Here is a 19,323-nt window from a genome sequence, read left to right as displayed (position 1 = left end):
TCCTGACCCAGAGGGGTTAACTTCACTCGCCCCAACTCTGAACTGTTCCCACAACCTATACACTCACTTTTAAGGACTCATCCTCTCAGGTGCTTGATACTTATTCCTTATTTATTTGTTAATTTATTTAATATTTGCACTGTTTCTGGTCTTTTGCTCATTGGTTGTTTGGCTTGCTGTGTGCAGTTTTTCATTGATTCTATGTTGTTTCTTTGTAGTCACTGTGAATGCCCACAAGAAAATTAATCTCAGGGTTGTATATGGTGACATTTGATAATAAGCTTACTTTAAGCTTTGAACCACTTCCACCAACAGATCTCTGAACTTCTCCTCACCCTCCCTGCACGCATTATCCTCTTCCTCTTTCCACTACCCACCCCACAACATTCGTATAGCTTCCACTGGCATGATACAAAGCTGACTTGGTGAAGCCTTGTGCCCAATTGAATTTCTCAAGTTGAACCAATTATCACAGCAACCAACTAACGAGACTCTATGATCATCTGGCAAATCCTAGGCTTGAGCAGTAAAGTTATTTCTAATTGCACAGAGATAAAATGGAAAACAATTCGCAGAACCAGTAAGATGGTAAAAGACCAGGGGGATTAGTTTTGCTAATGTTAGTTAAGGGATAGTTAAGGGTCAAGGAACAAGGAGAATCCCATTGCTATTTTTTAAGATGATCTTTTGCCCACACAAGGAGGAAGACGGGGCTTTGGTTTTTGACTTTGGGGGGGGGGGGGGGGGTCAGACTAAGCATTGTGGCCAATTGCTTGTTTGAGATTTGTCTACGGCCTTGGCCGCACATGCTGACACTGGGCTAAGGATGAATCTTCGCAGATCTTTGTACGAGGAGTGATGACAAAGGACTTAGTCTCCCTTCTTCTCTAAGTACATTTTAACTGTATTGTCGAGTAGAACCAATTAAAGATGATTATGAAATGAAATGTTATTTACATTAAAGGCCCTCTCCATGTTGCCTGACTTGTGGATAGCCTACATACCCCCATAATATTATGGCTCACATATTATTAAATTCAAAAATCCAACATACGAACAGACGTAGCACCTGTTGAAAAGTACCAGAAGGCCCTCAGCTCTTTTTAAACCTTGCACCACCTTAACCAAACAGTGAATTCTTTCTTACAAATCATATTTGCTTTTAATACCAATAATTACAATTCTTTGGAGGCACGGTTACCATATCAAGTACTTTCCAACTTATGGACATCTGTGTTCATTATCCAGGGACCACTTGTATTATCTTACAAGATAGAAGGCCATTCAACCATCAAATCTATGCTTCACAGCCCCAGCTTCAATCCTGGGTTCAATCCTGATCTCCGGTGCTGCCTCCTACATCATAAAGACACCACTGTGAATTTTCCTCAGTGTAGGTGAGAGGTGGAAGCTGAGGAAAATTCATGGGAAGGTAGGGAGAATAAAATCAGGATCAGTGCAGCACTTGTGTAAAAATTAGTGCTTAATGGTCAGCACAAATTCAATGGGCCAAATGGTCTGTTTTTGTGTGCTACCTCTCTGCAGCTCCAATGACCGTTTTTAAATGGCACAGAGTTGTCTATGGGGAGAAAACCTCAAGAGTTTGAGTACGTTGAGTACATCGTCAATTTGGGTACGTTGTCATGGGCACAAGCACTGTGATGTACAGGGACAATTACAACTTGCCTGTGGCAGAATCACAAACATGTGGATTTAGACAAAATAAAGCACGGAACACAAGTGATATTAAATTATACAAGACAATGATGAAAGAGAACAAAAGACTGCAAAACATTTGTGGAAAAATAAAATCACAAACAATTCCATGGAAATGCAAATTGTGGGTCATAGTGTTCCATTATTGAGGTAGGGTTATGGTTAGTTCAAGAACTTGAACATCACCAGAGAGAGCCACACAACTGACCAGAATGGAATGGTGCACAGACAGCTTTAGAATGGGAATAGTACCAGATGAGTTAATAGTTCAGCCAGCTACCTGGGACACGTTACTCTCATTTGTATACAGACTAAATCACTTGTTCCATACTTCTTGTTCGATTTAATTACAGTTTAATGCTTGAACCCATGTTACATATTCTACCTACTGTTGTATATATTGCACCAATAATAACATGTCAAGTATTAGATATACTATATTACTGTGCCTTATATATAATTATGCAACTACACTTCTATAGGACTATGCAGACTTTTCTGTACAGCACACTAAACTACTAAATGCTATCTGATATAAACACACACAGCATGGCAGTAGGTCCTTTGGCCCAATTGATCCATGCAAGTCGTCCCATTTGCCTATGTTTGGCCCACATTGCACTAAACCTTTTCTATCCATGTACCTGTTCAATTACTTTTCACATGAGCCTCGAGCACTTCCTCTGAACTATTGGCAGCTCATTCCATATCCTGACCATCCTCTGGTGAAAAAGTCACCATCAGGTTCCTTCTAAGTCTCTCCCCTCTCACCTTAAACCTATGCACTACAGAACCTGCATCTCTTTGGGAAATATTAGTGTAATATCAGGCAGCTGGAAAACATACCTTTACTTTATTGTCACCAAACAATTGATACTAGAGCGTACAATCATCACAGCGATATTTGATTCTGCACTTCGCGCTCCCTGAAGTACAGGTAGTTTGCGCTACCTGTTGGAGCAGTAGAGGGACAGGGCACAGGAGTGAACCCTTTGCCCACTGAATTTGTGCTATATTTGCTACGCCATGGAATATATTTATACTTCCTGAAAATTTTTCAACTTCTTTTAATTGTTGCCTATATAACTAAAGGTTACTTCTAGGATAAGCATAATGAACAAAATATATTAAACACTGTAACAAGAATGAATGATCGGTGGTAGAACTGAGCTGAGAAGAGGGAAGAGCCCAGGATGAAATGGAGAGGCAAGAGATTGTGTAGATGACAGAATCCGAGCAAAATGCAAAGTGCTGGCAGAGCCTAGTGAGCAGAGCAGCACGTTCACAGAGGGAGGAATTGTTGTCACTTCAGGTTGACACTCTGCAGTCCCCCCAGCAGGTTGCACATTTTTTTTGCCTCAGGATTAAACTCCTGCTCATTTATCAGTGGTACAGACACAAAGCTGGTTGAAATTAGGATCTGACCACCCCCCTGCCCCCCCCCCCCCCCCCGGTCAAATAGCATGCTATAACACTCTGTCTAACTGTATGCTATCCTGGAGAGTTGCTAGAACACGTGAAACTATAGTCCTGTTACACTGGCAGCAGAACAGAAAAGGGACGTAAAGAACTAGGATATCAGAGCATCTGTGAGTTAGTGCTGCTCTCTAGAGGCAATAAACAGCAATGACAGAATTCAGAAAAACTGGCACATTCATACTGTATATCAGAAATACTCTATAAAACCACAATATGTTTCTGGGTGTTGTTAACAGATGATAGATCCTTGCGCGTTGAATGGCTTAGTTTCATGCCTCATTCAAAGTTCAATGGGTGGCCTGCATTCCACTCTTACCTCCTGGAACAGGCTTTGAACCCATCACCCGTGATGATTCAGAAGAACGAAGAGCCATTTTAGAAAGAAAGCATGGCGAGTATTGCAGACGCGTCAGTGGCAATATCAATGTGCCATTCTGCACTTGCTTTCTGGTGAGGGCTTGGGTCTGATGTCAACTCGCTGGTCTGCCGAGTGTCATAGAGGAACAGCCCATTGTTTCTGCATTGAAAGACACTAAGACTACATAACCATCTACTATTCACTTATCCTCATCCTACATTATTCCCATTTTACTTTCCCCACATTCCTGTCAATTTCTCCTAAACTGTACCACTCACCTACATACTAGGGACAAGTTAGAGAGGCTAGTTAGACCATAAAACCATAAGACAAAGGAGCAGAAGTCGGCCATTCGGCCCATCGAGTCTGCTCCGCCATTTCATCATGAGCTGATCCAATCTCCCCTTTAGTCCCATTCCCCCGCCTTCTCACCATAACCTTTGATGCCCTGACTACTCAGATACCTATCTATCTCTGCCTTAAATACACCCAATGACTTAGCCTCCACTGCCGCCCATGGCAACAAATTCCATAGATTCACCACTCTCTGGCTAAAAAAAATTTTTTGCATCTCTGTTCTGAATGGGCGCCCTGCAATCCTCAAGTCATGTCCTCTCGTACCAGACTCCCCCACCATGAGAAACAACTTTGCCACATCCACTCTGTCCATGCCTTTCAACATCCGAAATGCTTCTATGAGGTCCCCCCCATTCTTCTAAACTCCAAGGAGTACAGTCCAAGAGCGGTCAAACGTTCCTCATATGTTAACCCTCTCATTCCTGGAATCATTCTAGTGAATCTTCTCTGAACCCTCTCCAATGTCAGCACATCCTTTCTTAAATAAGGAGCACAAAACTGCACACAGTATTCCAAGTGAGGTCTTACCAGTGCCTTATAGAGCCTCAACATCACATCCCTGCTGCTATACTCTATTCCTCTAGAATTGAATGCCAACATTACATTCGCCTTCTTCACCACCGACTCAACCTGGAGGTTAACCTTAAGGGTATCCTGCACGAGGACTCCCAAGTCCCGTTGCATCTCAGAACTTTGAATTCTCTCCCCATTTAAATAATAGTCTGCCCGTTTATTTCTTCTACCAAAGCGCATGACCGATTAATTAATCCATGTAATTAATCTATGAACCCGCATGTCTTTCGGATGTCAGAAGAAACCAGAGCACCCAGAGGCCCACATGGTCACAGAAAGAGTGTACTGTACTGTATAAGCTCCACACGGTCAGCACCAGAGGTCGGGATCGAAGCCGGGTCTCTGCAGCAGCTCTATTACGGTGCTATGCTGCCCTCCCCTCAAGTGAGTGGAAGGCCCCAGCTCCACATGCGAAATCTACCGATGGTGTTAGGGACATATTAACCTGGCATTGCTCCTGTTAGATTAGAGTCTAAATTGCTAGTTTTTTCTTGTATTTTACCATCCTTATGCTTGCATATATGCTTATATAAGTTACCTGTTTGTAATTGTTCAGTGAATTTTCAGTAATTGCAGTATACCTAGTTCTGTATTTTTTCTGTAGTTCTTCAGCATGTGCAAAACCATTGAACCTGACTGTTTCATAGGCTGCCTCTTATCAATGGAATTTATCTTCCATGTCTAGTTTAAGCTAGTTTTTAGTATAATATGACAGAAACTTCTTTGCCTTTCTCATTTCCCTTTGTTCTCTTCCATAGCTTTCTCTCTTTCTTAGGTTAGTGCTAGTTCTTTGTGAGGAACACCCTAGTAGAACAGCTGTAACAAGATTTACACCTCTGTCTTGACTTTTGAAGAAGCTTCTGGATCATATCACCTCCAGATTCAGCATTCCCTTCCTCCCTCTCACTCTGAGTGATTGATTATGTTAAAGGCAGCCAGGCCACATGGTGGTGTGGTGTTTAGCATAATGCTATTACAGCCCTAGCGACCTGGACTCAATACTGCTGCTGTCTGTAAGGAGTTTGTACGTTCCCCCCTGTGACCACATGGGTTTCCTCCAGGTGTTCTGTTTCTTCCCACAGCGGGTTAGCAGGTTAATTGATCACATGGGCGTAATTGGGCCAGAAGGGCCTGTTATCATTCCGTATCTCTAAATAAGAAATAAACTTGATAAAAAAACACAAAAATGAGAGGCTGACAGCCCTGGCAGGATCAGCGCTGGACAACATGAGTAGAGACCGTCACCAGACAACCATTAGGAATGAGGCTCATGGGACTTTGAGCCCACCAACTTTGATTTAGTTGCTGCATCGTGAGAGTCACAGGTTCTGAACAATGAGACTGAGGCTGAACTGCAGGTGCAACACCAGGAGGCAAAAATGCATTTACTGCACCTGGAGAAAAAGCCTTTGTTGATGCACAAAGTCAAACCACAGCAGAGTCACTGTAATTTGTGAGACAGCACTGGTCCCTCCGAACCACAAGAATGATTTAGCCCACCTTGGCCAACCGTTTATTTCTGGTTAGTGACTGTTCATTTAACACAGTGCTTGGATCTGCCCAATCCCTCCAGAAAGATGATCTGGGGCAAGTCAAGGAAAAGTCAGGCTGACTGAAGAAACGTTCGGCTCTCCAATGAAGGCAGAGGTGAGGCGGGAACATGACTGGGTGAATCTCAGACTCACCCTTGAAGACTAACTATGCTGACCGCATCCATACCTTTAGGAAAAGGAAAAACAGGAGACAACTTGGAAGTGACAAAACACGTGGGATGCTGGTGCCATGTTACTCTGAGAAGAATAGAATGATGGAGCTTTCAAAGTTCATCTTTGGCAGGTTAGGCAAGAGTTCCAATGACAGAAGATGGTAAGTATTTCTTGGTTCTTCCCCAAGTGAAGAGCATAGTGCAGCAATTTTTTGAGCACTCACACATTTGTTAAAGTACAGGTAGGTTACAGAATAAACTTCTATCCATAATGTCTACTCAATACTCAAAAAAATGCTAGTTTAGACTTAGTTCATTCCACATTAGTATCCCAATGTTCATATTCAATTCACTGGCTATATGAGCTACATGTGGTAAACACTGCAGTCCGTTTGTGGTCATCTTTTTGACTCAACTACTCGCAACACACACAATGCAGGAGGAACTCAGCAGGCAACATCTATTGAAAAAGGTACAGTCGACGTTTCTGGCCCAGACCCTTTGGCAGGAATGGATGTGATTTGAATTAACTGCTGTTAGTTTTAACATTTTTAATATTTATACTCCCAATTGTGTGGTGGGGTGGAGGTACATCTCTACCAAAGGAGGTGTAAGGCGCTCCTTCCGCTAGCCTGCAGGCCAGCCTTGGGCAAAGTAGAGCACCTGCTTAGTCCCCCTGATCAGGGTCACGTGAAGCCATAGCAGCAGGTGATGGATGGTCATTTGAGCAGCTGGTGAACATCACCAGTCCTGATTATGTGACCACTGACGCCAGGCAGACAATCTCTGAAGAGTATCGATAACGGCTGGGGTCTCTCGTCTTGTGAAGACACTGCCCAGAACAAGGCAATGGCAAACCACTTCTGTAGAAAAATTTGCCCAGAACAATCATGGTGATGGAAAGACTACGTTTGCCCATGTCATATGACACATCGTATAACAAACGAACAAATTCCCAATTCTGTGGCTAACCCATTCATTAAAACATACATTCTTTGTTGGTGTCATTCTGACCAGTGACTTGGACATCCCAAGCAGCTCGTCTTCCCATTGCCAGCCCTCTATCTTCAATAATAGCTAGCCCAATTCCAATTAAAATTGAACCCATCTCCCAAGCTATTCAAAGGTACCTGAATTATTATCCAGATGTTGCCACCTCTAGTTTAAGGTATTAATTTATACTTTTCCTAACTGTATTCCTGTCCTTTTGAGTCAGTGTCCCAAAAATAAAATCAAATTCAGTCATTACATAGAAAATGCAGGTGGTTTTACCTTTACGAGTGTTTTCTGGGCTGGAGATGGCACCTGGCATATTCTTTGTGGCTGGATTGCGGCAAATAGCTATTACAGGCCCAATATTTCCTGGAAAGTGTTGAAGAAAATTCATTGTGAGGCTTTAAATCATAAACGAGCATCAGTTCAAATAAATCCATTAAAGAATTTACCTCAGCAAAAATAAGTTCAAGTGTGGTCCTTAAATGTGGAGACATTGCTTCCTGTTGTGCAAAAATCTGGAGCTATGGGCCAGTTTATAAATAAGGCATCATCAATTTAAGGCAGATGACATGATTTTTTGTTTTCTCTCATGGAGTTGTGAGCCTTTGAAATGATCTTCAAAGGGCAGTGGGAAGTAGAGTTTTTGAATATTTTAAAGGCAGAGAGGATAGGTGTAAGCAAGGGCTGAAAAGTTAGCAAGGGAAGTAGAGATGAGTTTACAATCAGATTATCCATGGTCTTATTGAATAATAGGTTTGAGTGGCCAAGCTGTCTTAATTCATATGCCTGTAATTTATAGAATAATATATCAGACATACAAACTCTGCATCAACAGCATTCATTCCCACAGCCAACCAACACTGAGATGTCACATTTATAAAGTATTGTGAAGGCTTTACAAAGCTTGAAGGCTTTCAGCTGTTTTTCCATGTTCATTAAGTCTTTTGGATGCATTTAAAATAACCTAAAAGCAGATGAGAGCAGTTGAAAAGGACAGATGAAACCAAGCAGATAAACTATATAGGTTAAGGTAAACAAAATAAACCGTTTCAAATAAAGAGGTCAAAATAATTTAATTGAAGTTAAAATAAACAAGAAAGTTCAGCTGAGATGAATGTGTAAAATGGATGGCTTAAAATAGTTATAATAAACAGCTTTAACAATTGATTAATATATGTTAACTTGCAGGTAAACACTTTAAATACATCTGACATTACAGCATGAACCCAGCTGTCTCTATGAATAATCATGCCTTCGTAGTTCAGCATAATTAGCAGTAGTTACTATGGAAACACAGGGAAACAAATTATGGGCTTTTGGGAGGGAGAGATATTTAAAATGGAGGCAGCAACTTGATCAACTGTGACCTCTAGCCTCCAGAGGTTTGAGGAGGCACAGATCGGTGGTCCCCGTCCCCTTGCGCCTATGCTGTGGGACAAAACAAAAGAGCGCATAAAGAGTAACTTCGTTATTCCCCATCTCTCTCAATTTGTCCATATCTTATTCCAACAATCTCCTCTCAATGCTGTTTTTTTAAAAAAACATACCCTTTTTTTAAAAAAGAAACACACCACCAGAGAGAATGAATTAAATACCTTATAAAATAATGTATCTGAAATAAAACTATACCTGTGAGAATCCCTACAGCATCCGATGACCCTGTGACATCTGTCTCAAAGGCAGAATATCTTTCAAGAAGGTGAGCCCTCACAAGGCTTCAGGCCCTAGTGATGTATCTAGCAGGGCACTGAAAACCTGTGCCAACCAACTGGCGGGTGCATTGACGGACATCTGCAAACCCTCACTGCTGTAGTCGGAGATTCCCACCCACTTCAAAGGGGCGACAATCGTACCAGTGCCCAAGAAGAGTAGAGTGAGCTACTTCGATGACTATTGACAACAGCACTCACATCTACTGTGATGAAGTGCTTTGAGAGGTTGGTCAAGGCTAGTGTTAACTCCTGCCCCAGCAAGGACCTGGACCCGCTGCAATTTGCCTATCGCCACAATAGGTCGACAGCGGATGCAATTTCACTCGGCCTTGGTTCACCGGACAATAGCAGCCTATGTCAGCCTGCAGTTGATTGATTAGAGTTCGGGGTTCAATACCATCCCTCAGTACTAATCACCAAGCTTCAAAAGCTGGGCCTCTGTACCTCCCTCTGCAACTGGATCCTTGACTTCCTCACTGGGAGACAACAGTCTGGGTGGATCGAAAATAACACCTCCACCTGACAATCAACCCATGCACTGCTTCACCCATGCACTACTCTGTCAAGATTGTGGGGCCAGTCACAGCTCAAATGCCCTCTATAAGTTTGCCGAAGGCACAACTATTGTTTGGAGAATCTCAGATGGTGACAAGGAGGCCTATACAGGAGTGAGATAGATCAGTTAGTTGAGTAGAGTCGCAACAACAGCCTTGTCAGTGAGACCAAGAAATTGATTATGGACTTCAGGAAGGTGGTGGGGGGGGAGGAACACACACCAGTCCTTATCGAGGGATCAGCAGTGGAAAGGGTGAGCAGTTTCAAGCTCCTGGGTGTCAACATCTCTGAAGATCCATCCTGGGCCCAACATATTGATGCAATTACAAAGAAGGCACAACAGCAGTTCTACTTCATTCGGAGTTTGAGGAGATTTGGCGTGTTACCAAAGACTAGCAAATTCCTACAGATGTACTGTGGAGAGCACTCTCACTGGTTGCTTCACTGCCTGGCATGGAGGCTCCAAGGCACGGGATCGAAAGAGGCTTTAGAAGGTTGTGGACTCCGGCTGCTCTATCATGGTTACAACCCTCCCCACCTTTGTGGCCATCTTCAAACTGTGGTACCTCAGGAAGGTGGCATCCAGCATGAAGGACCCTCATCATCCGGGACATGCCCTCATCTCATTAGAGAGGAGCTATAACACGCACACTCAATGTTTTAGGAACCACTTCTTACCTCCCTGCCATCAGACTTCTGAACAGTCCATGAAGCCTACCTTATTATTTTGCTCTCTTTTTGTTATATATTCTTATTGTAACAGAGTAATTTTTATGCATTGCACTGTGCCACAGCCACAAAACATTCCGTGACATATGTTGGTGATAATAAACCTGATTCTGAATAGCCTACCCAATGGCCAAATTAAAAAGTGCAAGAAATTACATTAAAGTTTTCAATCCTTGGTGAAGAGGGTTAATGGACCTGAAGCATCATCTGTTACTCTCTCTAGATACTGCCTGACCTGCTGACTATCCTCAGCATGTTCTGCTCTTATTTCAGATTAATAGCACAGGCAGATTTTTTTCCTCAAGGCGTCATCAAACTGGGCCGGACAGATCAATTGTCACTGTTCTGGCACAGATTAGTGTTATGGTGTCAGTTTGCTGGCAGTGGAGCATTCACCCCTTTGGTTCTTTTCAGCCCCTGAGGTCATCAACCTCACTGCTCAATGCCACTTTGATCAGTAGCTGAGATGGCAACGGTGACCCGCAGCAACATTTTACGGGCAGCTTACAAAACTTCTAAATATATTGCTACTGAACTACTCCCACTGCAACCTGCAGCCTGTAATTTCCCTTTAAGTAACACACACAAAATGCTGGAGGAACCCAGCAGACCAGGCAGCGTCTATGGAAAAAAAAAGTACAGTTGACGTTTCGGCCCGTTTTCCACAGATGCTGCCTGGCCTGCTAGGTTCCTCCAGCATTTTGTGTGTGTTGCTCGGATTTCCATCTCTGCAGATCTTCTCTTGTTTCCCCTTAAGTAATGTACTTTTGAACCATCTAAACAAACTAGCGATTTCACAATCTTCCAAAGAACTTGGTAAACTAATTCTCAAGCAAGCAGACAAAGGTACATCGCCACAGCTGAAAGAGAGGGAGCAGGGGAGGACCCCAAGCCAGACTAAAACAACAGAAAAAGAAATTTCTTCTATCCAACATCTTGTTAGCAAATGTATAGTCGCTGGAAAACAAGGTTGAGGGCCCAAGAGGAAGATTGTCGTAACGGAGGGAAATGAGGAATTGCTGGGTTCTGTGTTTCATGGAGACATGGCTCACTCTAGACATGCCAGATATATCAGTAAGACCTGAGGGCTTCTCGATAAACAGATGGACCAGACTGCTGATTCAGAGAAGGTGAAAGGTGGGGGGCTGTGTTTCATGATAAACTTTTTGTGGTGCTCGGACGCAGCAGTCTTGTCACGTTCTTGTTCCCCCGACCTGGAACATTTAACAGTTAAGTGCCGACTGTTCTACTTGCTAAGAGAATTCTCTTCTGTGATCCTGCCCACAGCTTACATACTGCCAAAAGCCAATGTTAATTAGGCACTTGTGATAGTCAATACTGCCATCAGCAAACAAGAAACAACCTACCCCGACACCTTTCAAATCATTGTCAGGGACTTCAATCAGACTTGTTTGAAGAAATTTCTGCCCAATTATCATCAACGTATAACCTTCAACACAAGGGGTCCCAACATGTTTGACCACTGCTGCACTCCAATTAGGAATGGTTACTGTTCCATGCCTAGCCCGCATTTTGGCAAATCTGATCATTTGGCTGTCCTTCTCCTACCTCCATACAGGTAGAGGCTAAAGAGCAAGGCCCCAGGGATAAGGACAACAAAGAGGTGATTGCGGGAGGCAAGGGAGCAGCAATGGGATTGCTTCCAGTCAGTAGACTGGGACATGTTCAGGACACAGAGAATCTGATTGAATACACCACGGTTGTCATGGACTTCATAAAAATAGTCGTGGATGAGCGCATTCCCACAAAATCATTCAGCGTCTTCCCCAACCAGAAGCCCTGGATGAACCATGAGATCCAAAATCTGCTGAGGACCAGATCAGTGGCATTCAGGTCTAGCAACCAAATAAGGAACAAGAGGTCCAAGTACGATCTCTGGAAAGCCATCTCATGTGCAAAGATGCAATTCCAGACCAAACTTGAACCACTGAAGCATCCAGCCCAGATGGGGTACCTGGCCGAGTACTAACGACCTGTGCTGATCAACCGGCTGGTGTGTCCACCAATATCTTTAACCTCCCATTTCAGCAATCTGAGGTACACACCTGCTTTAAGCAGGCTTCAATTATACACGTGCCAAAGAAGAAAGCGATAACCTGTCTCAATGACTTGTCCAGTAGCATTTACATCCACGGTAATGAAGTGCTTTGAGAGATTGGTGATGAGATATATTAACTCCTGCCTGAGGAGTGACTTCAATCAGCTCCAATTTGCCTGCTATTCACAACAGGTCCACAGCAGATGCCATTTCATTGGCTCTTCACTCAACCTTGGAGTATCTGGACAACAAAGGTGTATACATCACAATGCTCTTCATATACTACAGTTCGGCATTCAATACTATCATCTCCTCAAAACTAATCAATAAGTTTCAAGACCTTGGCCTCAATACCTCCTTGTGCAATTGGATCCTTGATTTCCTCACCTGCACACCCCAGTCAGTTCAGATTAGCAACACCATCTCCTCCACAATCTCCATCAGCACAGATGCACCACAAAGCTGTGTGCTTGGCTCCCTGCTCTGCTCACTTTACACTTACGACTGTGACGCTAACCACGGCTCCATTGCCATACTTAAGTTTGCTGATGCCACCACTGTCGTAGGCCGAATCAAAGGTGGAGATGAATCAACACATAGGAGGGAGATTGAAAATCTGGCTGAGTGGTGCCACAACAACAACCTCTCACTCAACGTCAGCAAGACCAAGGAGCTGATTATTAACTTCAGGAGCAGGAAACCAAAGGTCCGTGAGCCAGTCCTCATCGGAGGTGGAGAGAATAGAAACTTTAAATTCCTCGGTGTTGTCACTTCAGTGGATCAGTCCTGGATCCAGCACGAAGAAAGCTCAGCAACACCGCTGTTCCCTCAGAGTTTTGTGAAGATTTGACATGACATCTGAAACTTTGACAAGCTTCTATAGGTGTGTGGTGGAGAGTATATTGACTTGCTGCATCGCAGCCTGGTATGAAAACACAGATGCCCTTTAACAGAAAGTCCTATAAAAAGTAGTGGGTATGGCCCAGTCCATCATGGGTAAAATCCTGTCCACCACTGAGCACATCTACATGGAATGCTGTTGCAGGAAAGCAGCATCATCTTCCATTATAAAGGCCATGCTCTCTTCTTGCTGCTGCCATCAGAAAGGTGGCACAGGAGTCTCAGGACTCACACCACCAGATTCAGGAACAGCTACAACCTCTCAGCCATCAGGCTCTTGAACCAGAGGAGATAACTTCACTCAACTTCACTCACCCCATCACTGAACTGTTCCCACAACCTATAGACTCGCATTCAAGGACTCTTCATCTCATGCTCTCAATGTTTATTGCTTATACAGGCAGTCCCCGGGTTACGTCCGAGTTCCGTTCCTGAGTCCGTCTTTAAGTCGGATTTGTACGCAAGTCAGAACAAGTACATCCAGTATTATTTAGCGTCAGTTAGTGAAACGTTTGTCTTAGTATATATTTTACCTTTCTATGCATATAAAACACTTAAGAAATGTATGTATTCCAATAATTAAACCACTGCATTGCTTAGTAATAATTGTAGCTTTCATCGGGGCAGGGCGTTTCACATGCTCCATTTTTATTCTCACTTTATCCATTATCCTTTAAAATTGTTCCGATCGTTGACTGACTGTAGCCTAATGCTTTTCCAATGACCAGTGGCGTTTCACCTCTTTCCAAACGCTTTATTATTTCCACTTTTATTTTCAATCACGATCACTTCCCGTCAATGGAACAGAAACACTGCGGGCGACGGGTCCCGACCTGCGCTGGCTCCTGAGGTCCGCTGGGTCCTAAGAACCACAGCACTGATACCCCGGGTGCTAAACTGTACTGCACTGAGACAGGTTAAATGGGACAAGTGGGGGCTGTGCTGGGTTTGGGTATTTGATCCTCCACAATATTCCATGTGGGAATTTAAACTGGAGGTGGCAAATTTTTTTTTACGAGGTCGAGTTGCGAGCTCGACATCAACCCGGCACGAATGGTACGGGAGTCACAGGATCGACATCAACCCAGCACGGGAGCGGTCTGTCACTAAATCAGACTCGGGAACCTCCGTTCTCTAGCCCGGTGCTGATCTGACTGCGCCACCAGCCGACCGGAACAGGGGGGCGGGGTCAGGGTGAATCTTACTAAGAAAAATTTAAGCCAAATACAAAGTTAAACACTCAACACAGTGACAATGGCAACGACTTAAAATGGCGGACGGCATTCTCCTTCCTCGGTTCATAAGTACGAGTTGTCCGTAAGTCGGACGTTCGTAACTCGGGGACTGCCTGTATTTTTCTTTTTATTTGCACAGTTTGTTGTTTGTCTGTCTTGTTGGGTGTGGTTTTTTGTTGATTCTATTGTGTTTCTTGGATTTACTGTGCATACTACATGAAAACAATCTCAGGGTTGTATACGGTGACCTACAGTATATGTACTTTGATAACAAATTTACATTGAACTTGATCTCCCAATTTCAATCGTCTATGTACACCTAGAGTGTGGGTACTAGATTTTTCAGATCAAAACCATGATCTTCTTAAATAATATGGTTGGGTTTGAGTGGCCTATTCCTGTTTCACAGAAGGGTGAACTAGGTACATAAACACTCAGGATTAACAGCCAGAGGAAAGTATAGGGAAGATGTATGGGGGGGAGGGGGGGGAAGAGAGAGCGAGAGGGGGAAGAGAGAGCGAGAGGGGGAAGAGAGAGGGAGAGGGGGAAGAGAGAGGGAGGGGGAAGAGAGGGAGGGGGAAGAGAGAGGGAGGGGGAAGAGAGAGGGAGGGGGAAGAGAGGGAGGGGGAAGAGAGGGAGGGGGAAGAGAGGGAGGGGGAAGAGAGGGAGAGGGGAAGAGAGGGAGAGGGGGAAGAGAGGGAGAGGGGGAAGAGAGGGAGAGGGGGAAGAGAGGGAGAGGGGGAAGAGAGAGGGGGAAGTGAGAGAGATAAATGTTGCATGCGATGGTAAGCCTGGATAGACTTCTCAACCATCACAGTCATGCCCTCACCCATGATCAGCACATGTGCAGCTGAGCAAGAATTGCTTCATTGATGATCAGAAACACAAAGACAAGCCAAATCATTATGTACTTCACTGGGATAGTGAGAGTCTACTTAAAGCCCCAGTGGGAACAATGGAGCCACCTTGGGACAGACCAATTATCAAACTTTGAGCTTCCCTTGTCTGCAGAGCTCAGTAACTCTGCGTGTGGCAGTTATCTCCCTTGTTTTCTTGCAGTTTCAGCTGGGAAGCACACTGAAGCCAAGCTTTGGATTATCCTGTGAAGTCATGTGTATGGGATAACAACAAGGAAACTGCCTGCACAATTCCAAGTGGCAGATTCTGTAGGAAAAGCAAGTCAGTTGCTAGGCACCATGTCTAATGAACTACTTTGGAGCCACTGTATGCTTCTGCCAGCTGCTCAGAACTTGCCAAGGATCAGCCTTTGAAAACAGTAAGCATGCATTCTGATTTTAAACTGCGACCTAATTTCTAGCTCTGCACCGTGGTATTATAGCAGAATGGTGACGCCTCAGGACTGCTAATAGTGAGCCCTGCGCCTGTGGGCATGGGTTCTAATTTCAACCTGGCAATGTGAGGGTTGGAATTTGTTTATTAAAATCAAGAAATTAAACATTGGCGCAGGGGGAAAAGCACCTTTTGCAAAGCTATAGATTGTTGTTTAAATAAAAACTGCAAAAATCAAGTCTTATAGGGAAGAAAATCTAGTTTTATCCATTTGGCTCCAGCCTATCACCAACACCAATGTGTTCATGCTGAATCTTGAGCAAAATCCGGAACTGCAGAAAATGAGGCCTTCAGCAGGTCAGTCATAATCGTGGAATTGCAAGGCAGGCTTGACGAGCTGAGTGGCCTAACATTGTCCTATTTCCTTATGTTCTTTCTTTTCAAATGGTCTGTAAATGGCAGGCAACACATATCATAACTGCAAGATAGTTTTTTTCCCCCCACTTGCATTATTTCCTTATCTTCCAGCATCCTCTTCCTAGAATGATACCAGCTACCTTCAGTTGACGCACTCTTCTGAAGGAACAGATTCTTCTCCTCTGCCATCAAATTTCTGAATAGCCCATGAACACTCATGGGTGGGGCTATTTGTAAACACTGGGAGCAAATGATCAGGCAAGTTGGAGTTGACTCCCTTAGTAGAACGGGCTGCTTGCAATCACCGGACTAAGAGAAGAACTGCAATCCTACGATAACCTGCCTTTGGGTATGCAGATAATCAGATGATTCAGATCCTCTTTGGAGCGATGGAGAATGAAAAGCAACTTGATAGAGGTGTACAAGATGATAAAGAGGTATAGATAGAGTGGACAGCCAGAGACCTTTTCCCTCAGGAAAAGTATCTGGCTATCCACTCAACTGTATATATTCCTTTTTATTTACATAGAGAGTGATATGCACTGCCAGGCAAGGTGGTAGAGGCAGATACATCTGGATCATTTAAGAGACTCTTAGATAGGTACACGGATGAAAGAAAAATGAGAGGGAAGCGTTAGATTGATCTTGGAGTTGGTTAAAAGGTCAGTACAACATCACAGGCCAAAGAGCCCGTACTGTGCTGTAGTGTTCTGTGTTTAGTTTGCTGATGACACAAAGGTTGAGGGTGTTGTGGATAGTGTGGAGGGTTGTCAGAGGTTACAGTGGGATATCGATAGGATGCAGAACTGGGCTGAGAAGTGACAGATGGACTTCAACCGAGATAAGTGTGAAGTGGTTCATTTTGGTAGGTCAAATTTGAAGACAGAGTATAATATTAATGGAAGTGCAGAGGATCTGAGGGATCTTGGGGTCCGTGTCCATAGGACACTCAAAGCTGCTGTGCAGGTTGACAATGTTATTAAAAAGGTGTATGGTGTGTTGGCATTCATCAACAATGGGATTGAGTTCAAGAGCCGTGAGCTAAAAAAGACCTTGGTCAGACCCCACTTGGAGTACTGTGCTCAGTTCTGGTCGCCTCACTACAGGAAGGATGTGGAAACCATAGAAAGGGTGCAGAGGAGATTTACACGGATGTTGTCTGGATTTGAGGGTGTACCTTATGAGAATAGGTTGAGTGTACTTAGCCTTTTCTCCTTGGAGTGACAGAGGATGAGAGATGACCTGATAGAGATGTATAAGATGATGAGAGGCATTGATTGTGTGGATAGCCAGAGGCTTTTTCCCAGGGCTGAAATGGCTAACATGAGGGGGCATAGTTTTAAGGTGCTTGGAAATAGGAACAGAGGGGATGCCAGGGTTAAGTTTCTCACACAGAGAGTGGTGGGGGCATGGAATGCACTACTGGTGGCGGTGGTAGAAGTGGATACAATAGGGTCTTTTAAGAGCCTTTTAGATAGGTACATGGAGCTTAGAAAAATAGAGGGCTATGCACTAGGGAAATTCTAGGCAGTTTCTAGAGTAGGTTACATGGTCGGTACAACATTGTGGGCCAAAGGGCCTGTAAGGTGAGGTAGATTTCTACATTCTATGTTCTATTATTGGAATTTAATCATATTTATACACAGTTTTATTTCTCTTTATAAAATGTTACACAGTATCATAATATACAGTATGTATTTCTCAGATAAGCTTAAAGGGACTGCAGAAAGCACTGTGGAAGAAGGCACAGGAACCGAGGCCAAGCGAGCTGGAAAGGACCACAAGAACTGGAGCTCCTGCGAGCTGGATTGCATGCAGGAGTCGAGGCACTGGTGAGTGGAAGGAAGACGGGAACAGGAGCCCTGGCAAGACAATGAGAGTGTAGCCAACATAACTTGGTGAGCCAGATGCCAATCATTCAGCATTTCCAAATGGTCAGATAGCAAACTATCAGAGTTTTACAGTGCTGGAAATACTACATTCAATGGCCACTTTATTAGGCACCTCCTGTATTTAATGGTAATGGACTATATTTTTGAGTGACTGTATTTTACATATGTGCTTGCTATATTATATTGGCTATAGGTGTCTTGTCCTATGTATGACTGTTGGTACTGTGTTTTGCACCTTGGCCCCAGAATTACACTGTTTCATTTGGCTGTATTCATGGGTATTCATGTATGGTTGAATGATAATTCAACTTGAACTCTGAACTATGAACAATGTTCATGGTCTTTTACTGCTGTGGGCCACCTACTCCTAAGTTCAACATGCTGTTCTGCGTACTACTGTAACGCGTGGTTATTTGAGTTACTGTCGCCTTCCTGTCAGCTTGAACCAATCTGGCCATTCTCCTCTCTCATTGATTAAGGCAGTTTTGCCCACAGAACTGCCACTCACTAGATGTTAGTCTTTTATTTATCGCACCAGTCTCTGCAGCTTCTGAGATACTCAAAGCACCCCGCCTGGCACCAACAATCAATCTGCAGTCAAAGATCACCTTTTCTTCCCCATTCTGATGTTTGAACTGAACCTTTTAACCATGTCTGCATGCTTTTATGCATTATATTGCTGCCACATGATTGGCTGATTAGGTATTTGCATTAATGAGCAGGTGTATAAGTGTACCTAATAAAGTCAAACATCAGACAATGAAAGCCGGCAAGGAATCATATCCAGTGGGGCTCCCAACACCTTGACACTGCGCAGAGAAGGAAGAAGCACCAAGAAAATTCCTTTTGCACCAGACATTTCCCAAGCCACAGGATTCAAGTGCTCACCTTTATTACAGTTTTTATCCCAGAACTCTTCATATGGATGCAGGTAGGGTAGCATTTTCTGCGGTAACTTTGTAACATCCTGACCAAAGCTGTTGATGTTGTTTCTGTTTATGTTGTTCTTCAGCAATGGCAAAGGGCTCTGGTCTGGAGTCATCTGGACACTGCAGTTGGAGTGCTGCAGCGTGCTGAATGTTTTCAAATCTTTCCCTTTAGTATCGGTGCTGAATGTCCCATTCAGGCTGTTGTCAGACAACAGAGTGGGGCCTTGGACCCTCAAAACTGGAGTCTTCTCAAATGAAGAACCTACAAGGGAAAGAGGCAGGTTCATCAATGAACAGCCCAAAGCTTCTCAATCCACTACCAATTCCCACAGCAGAGCAGTGTAATGACCAGTTTGAGCCAATATTCTGCCACTAACTTTTGGAGGCCACTGTCCTATTTGGTTTCTACCAAAACATCCAA

The 19,323-nt window shown here is 43.8% G+C and overlaps 1 protein-coding gene across 3 annotated transcripts in view; it reads right to left on the bottom strand.

The window, feature by feature from the left end:
* Positions 1-19,323, bottom strand: part of robo4 (roundabout, axon guidance receptor, homolog 4 (Drosophila)) — a 140,847-nt gene that overhangs the window by 19,479 nt on the left and 102,045 nt on the right. For all 3 annotated transcript variants that reach the window (XM_073029726.1, XM_073029728.1, XM_073029727.1), the window contains 2 exons: positions 18,862-19,164; positions 7,461-7,550 (listed from right to left, as the gene is read on the bottom strand). In XM_073029726.1, the coding sequence (XP_072885827.1) occupies positions 7,461-7,550; positions 18,862-19,164 (393 nt within the window). The remainder of the gene's footprint in view (positions 1-7,460; positions 7,551-18,861; positions 19,165-19,323) is intronic.

This window comes from Hemitrygon akajei, chromosome 26, assembly GCF_048418815.1.
Source record: "Hemitrygon akajei chromosome 26, sHemAka1.3, whole genome shotgun sequence".
Taxonomy (NCBI): domain Eukaryota; kingdom Metazoa; phylum Chordata; class Chondrichthyes; order Myliobatiformes; family Dasyatidae; genus Hemitrygon; species Hemitrygon akajei.
The sequence above is the reverse complement of the archived record's forward strand: the minus strand, read 5'-3'. Positions and strand labels throughout refer to the sequence as shown.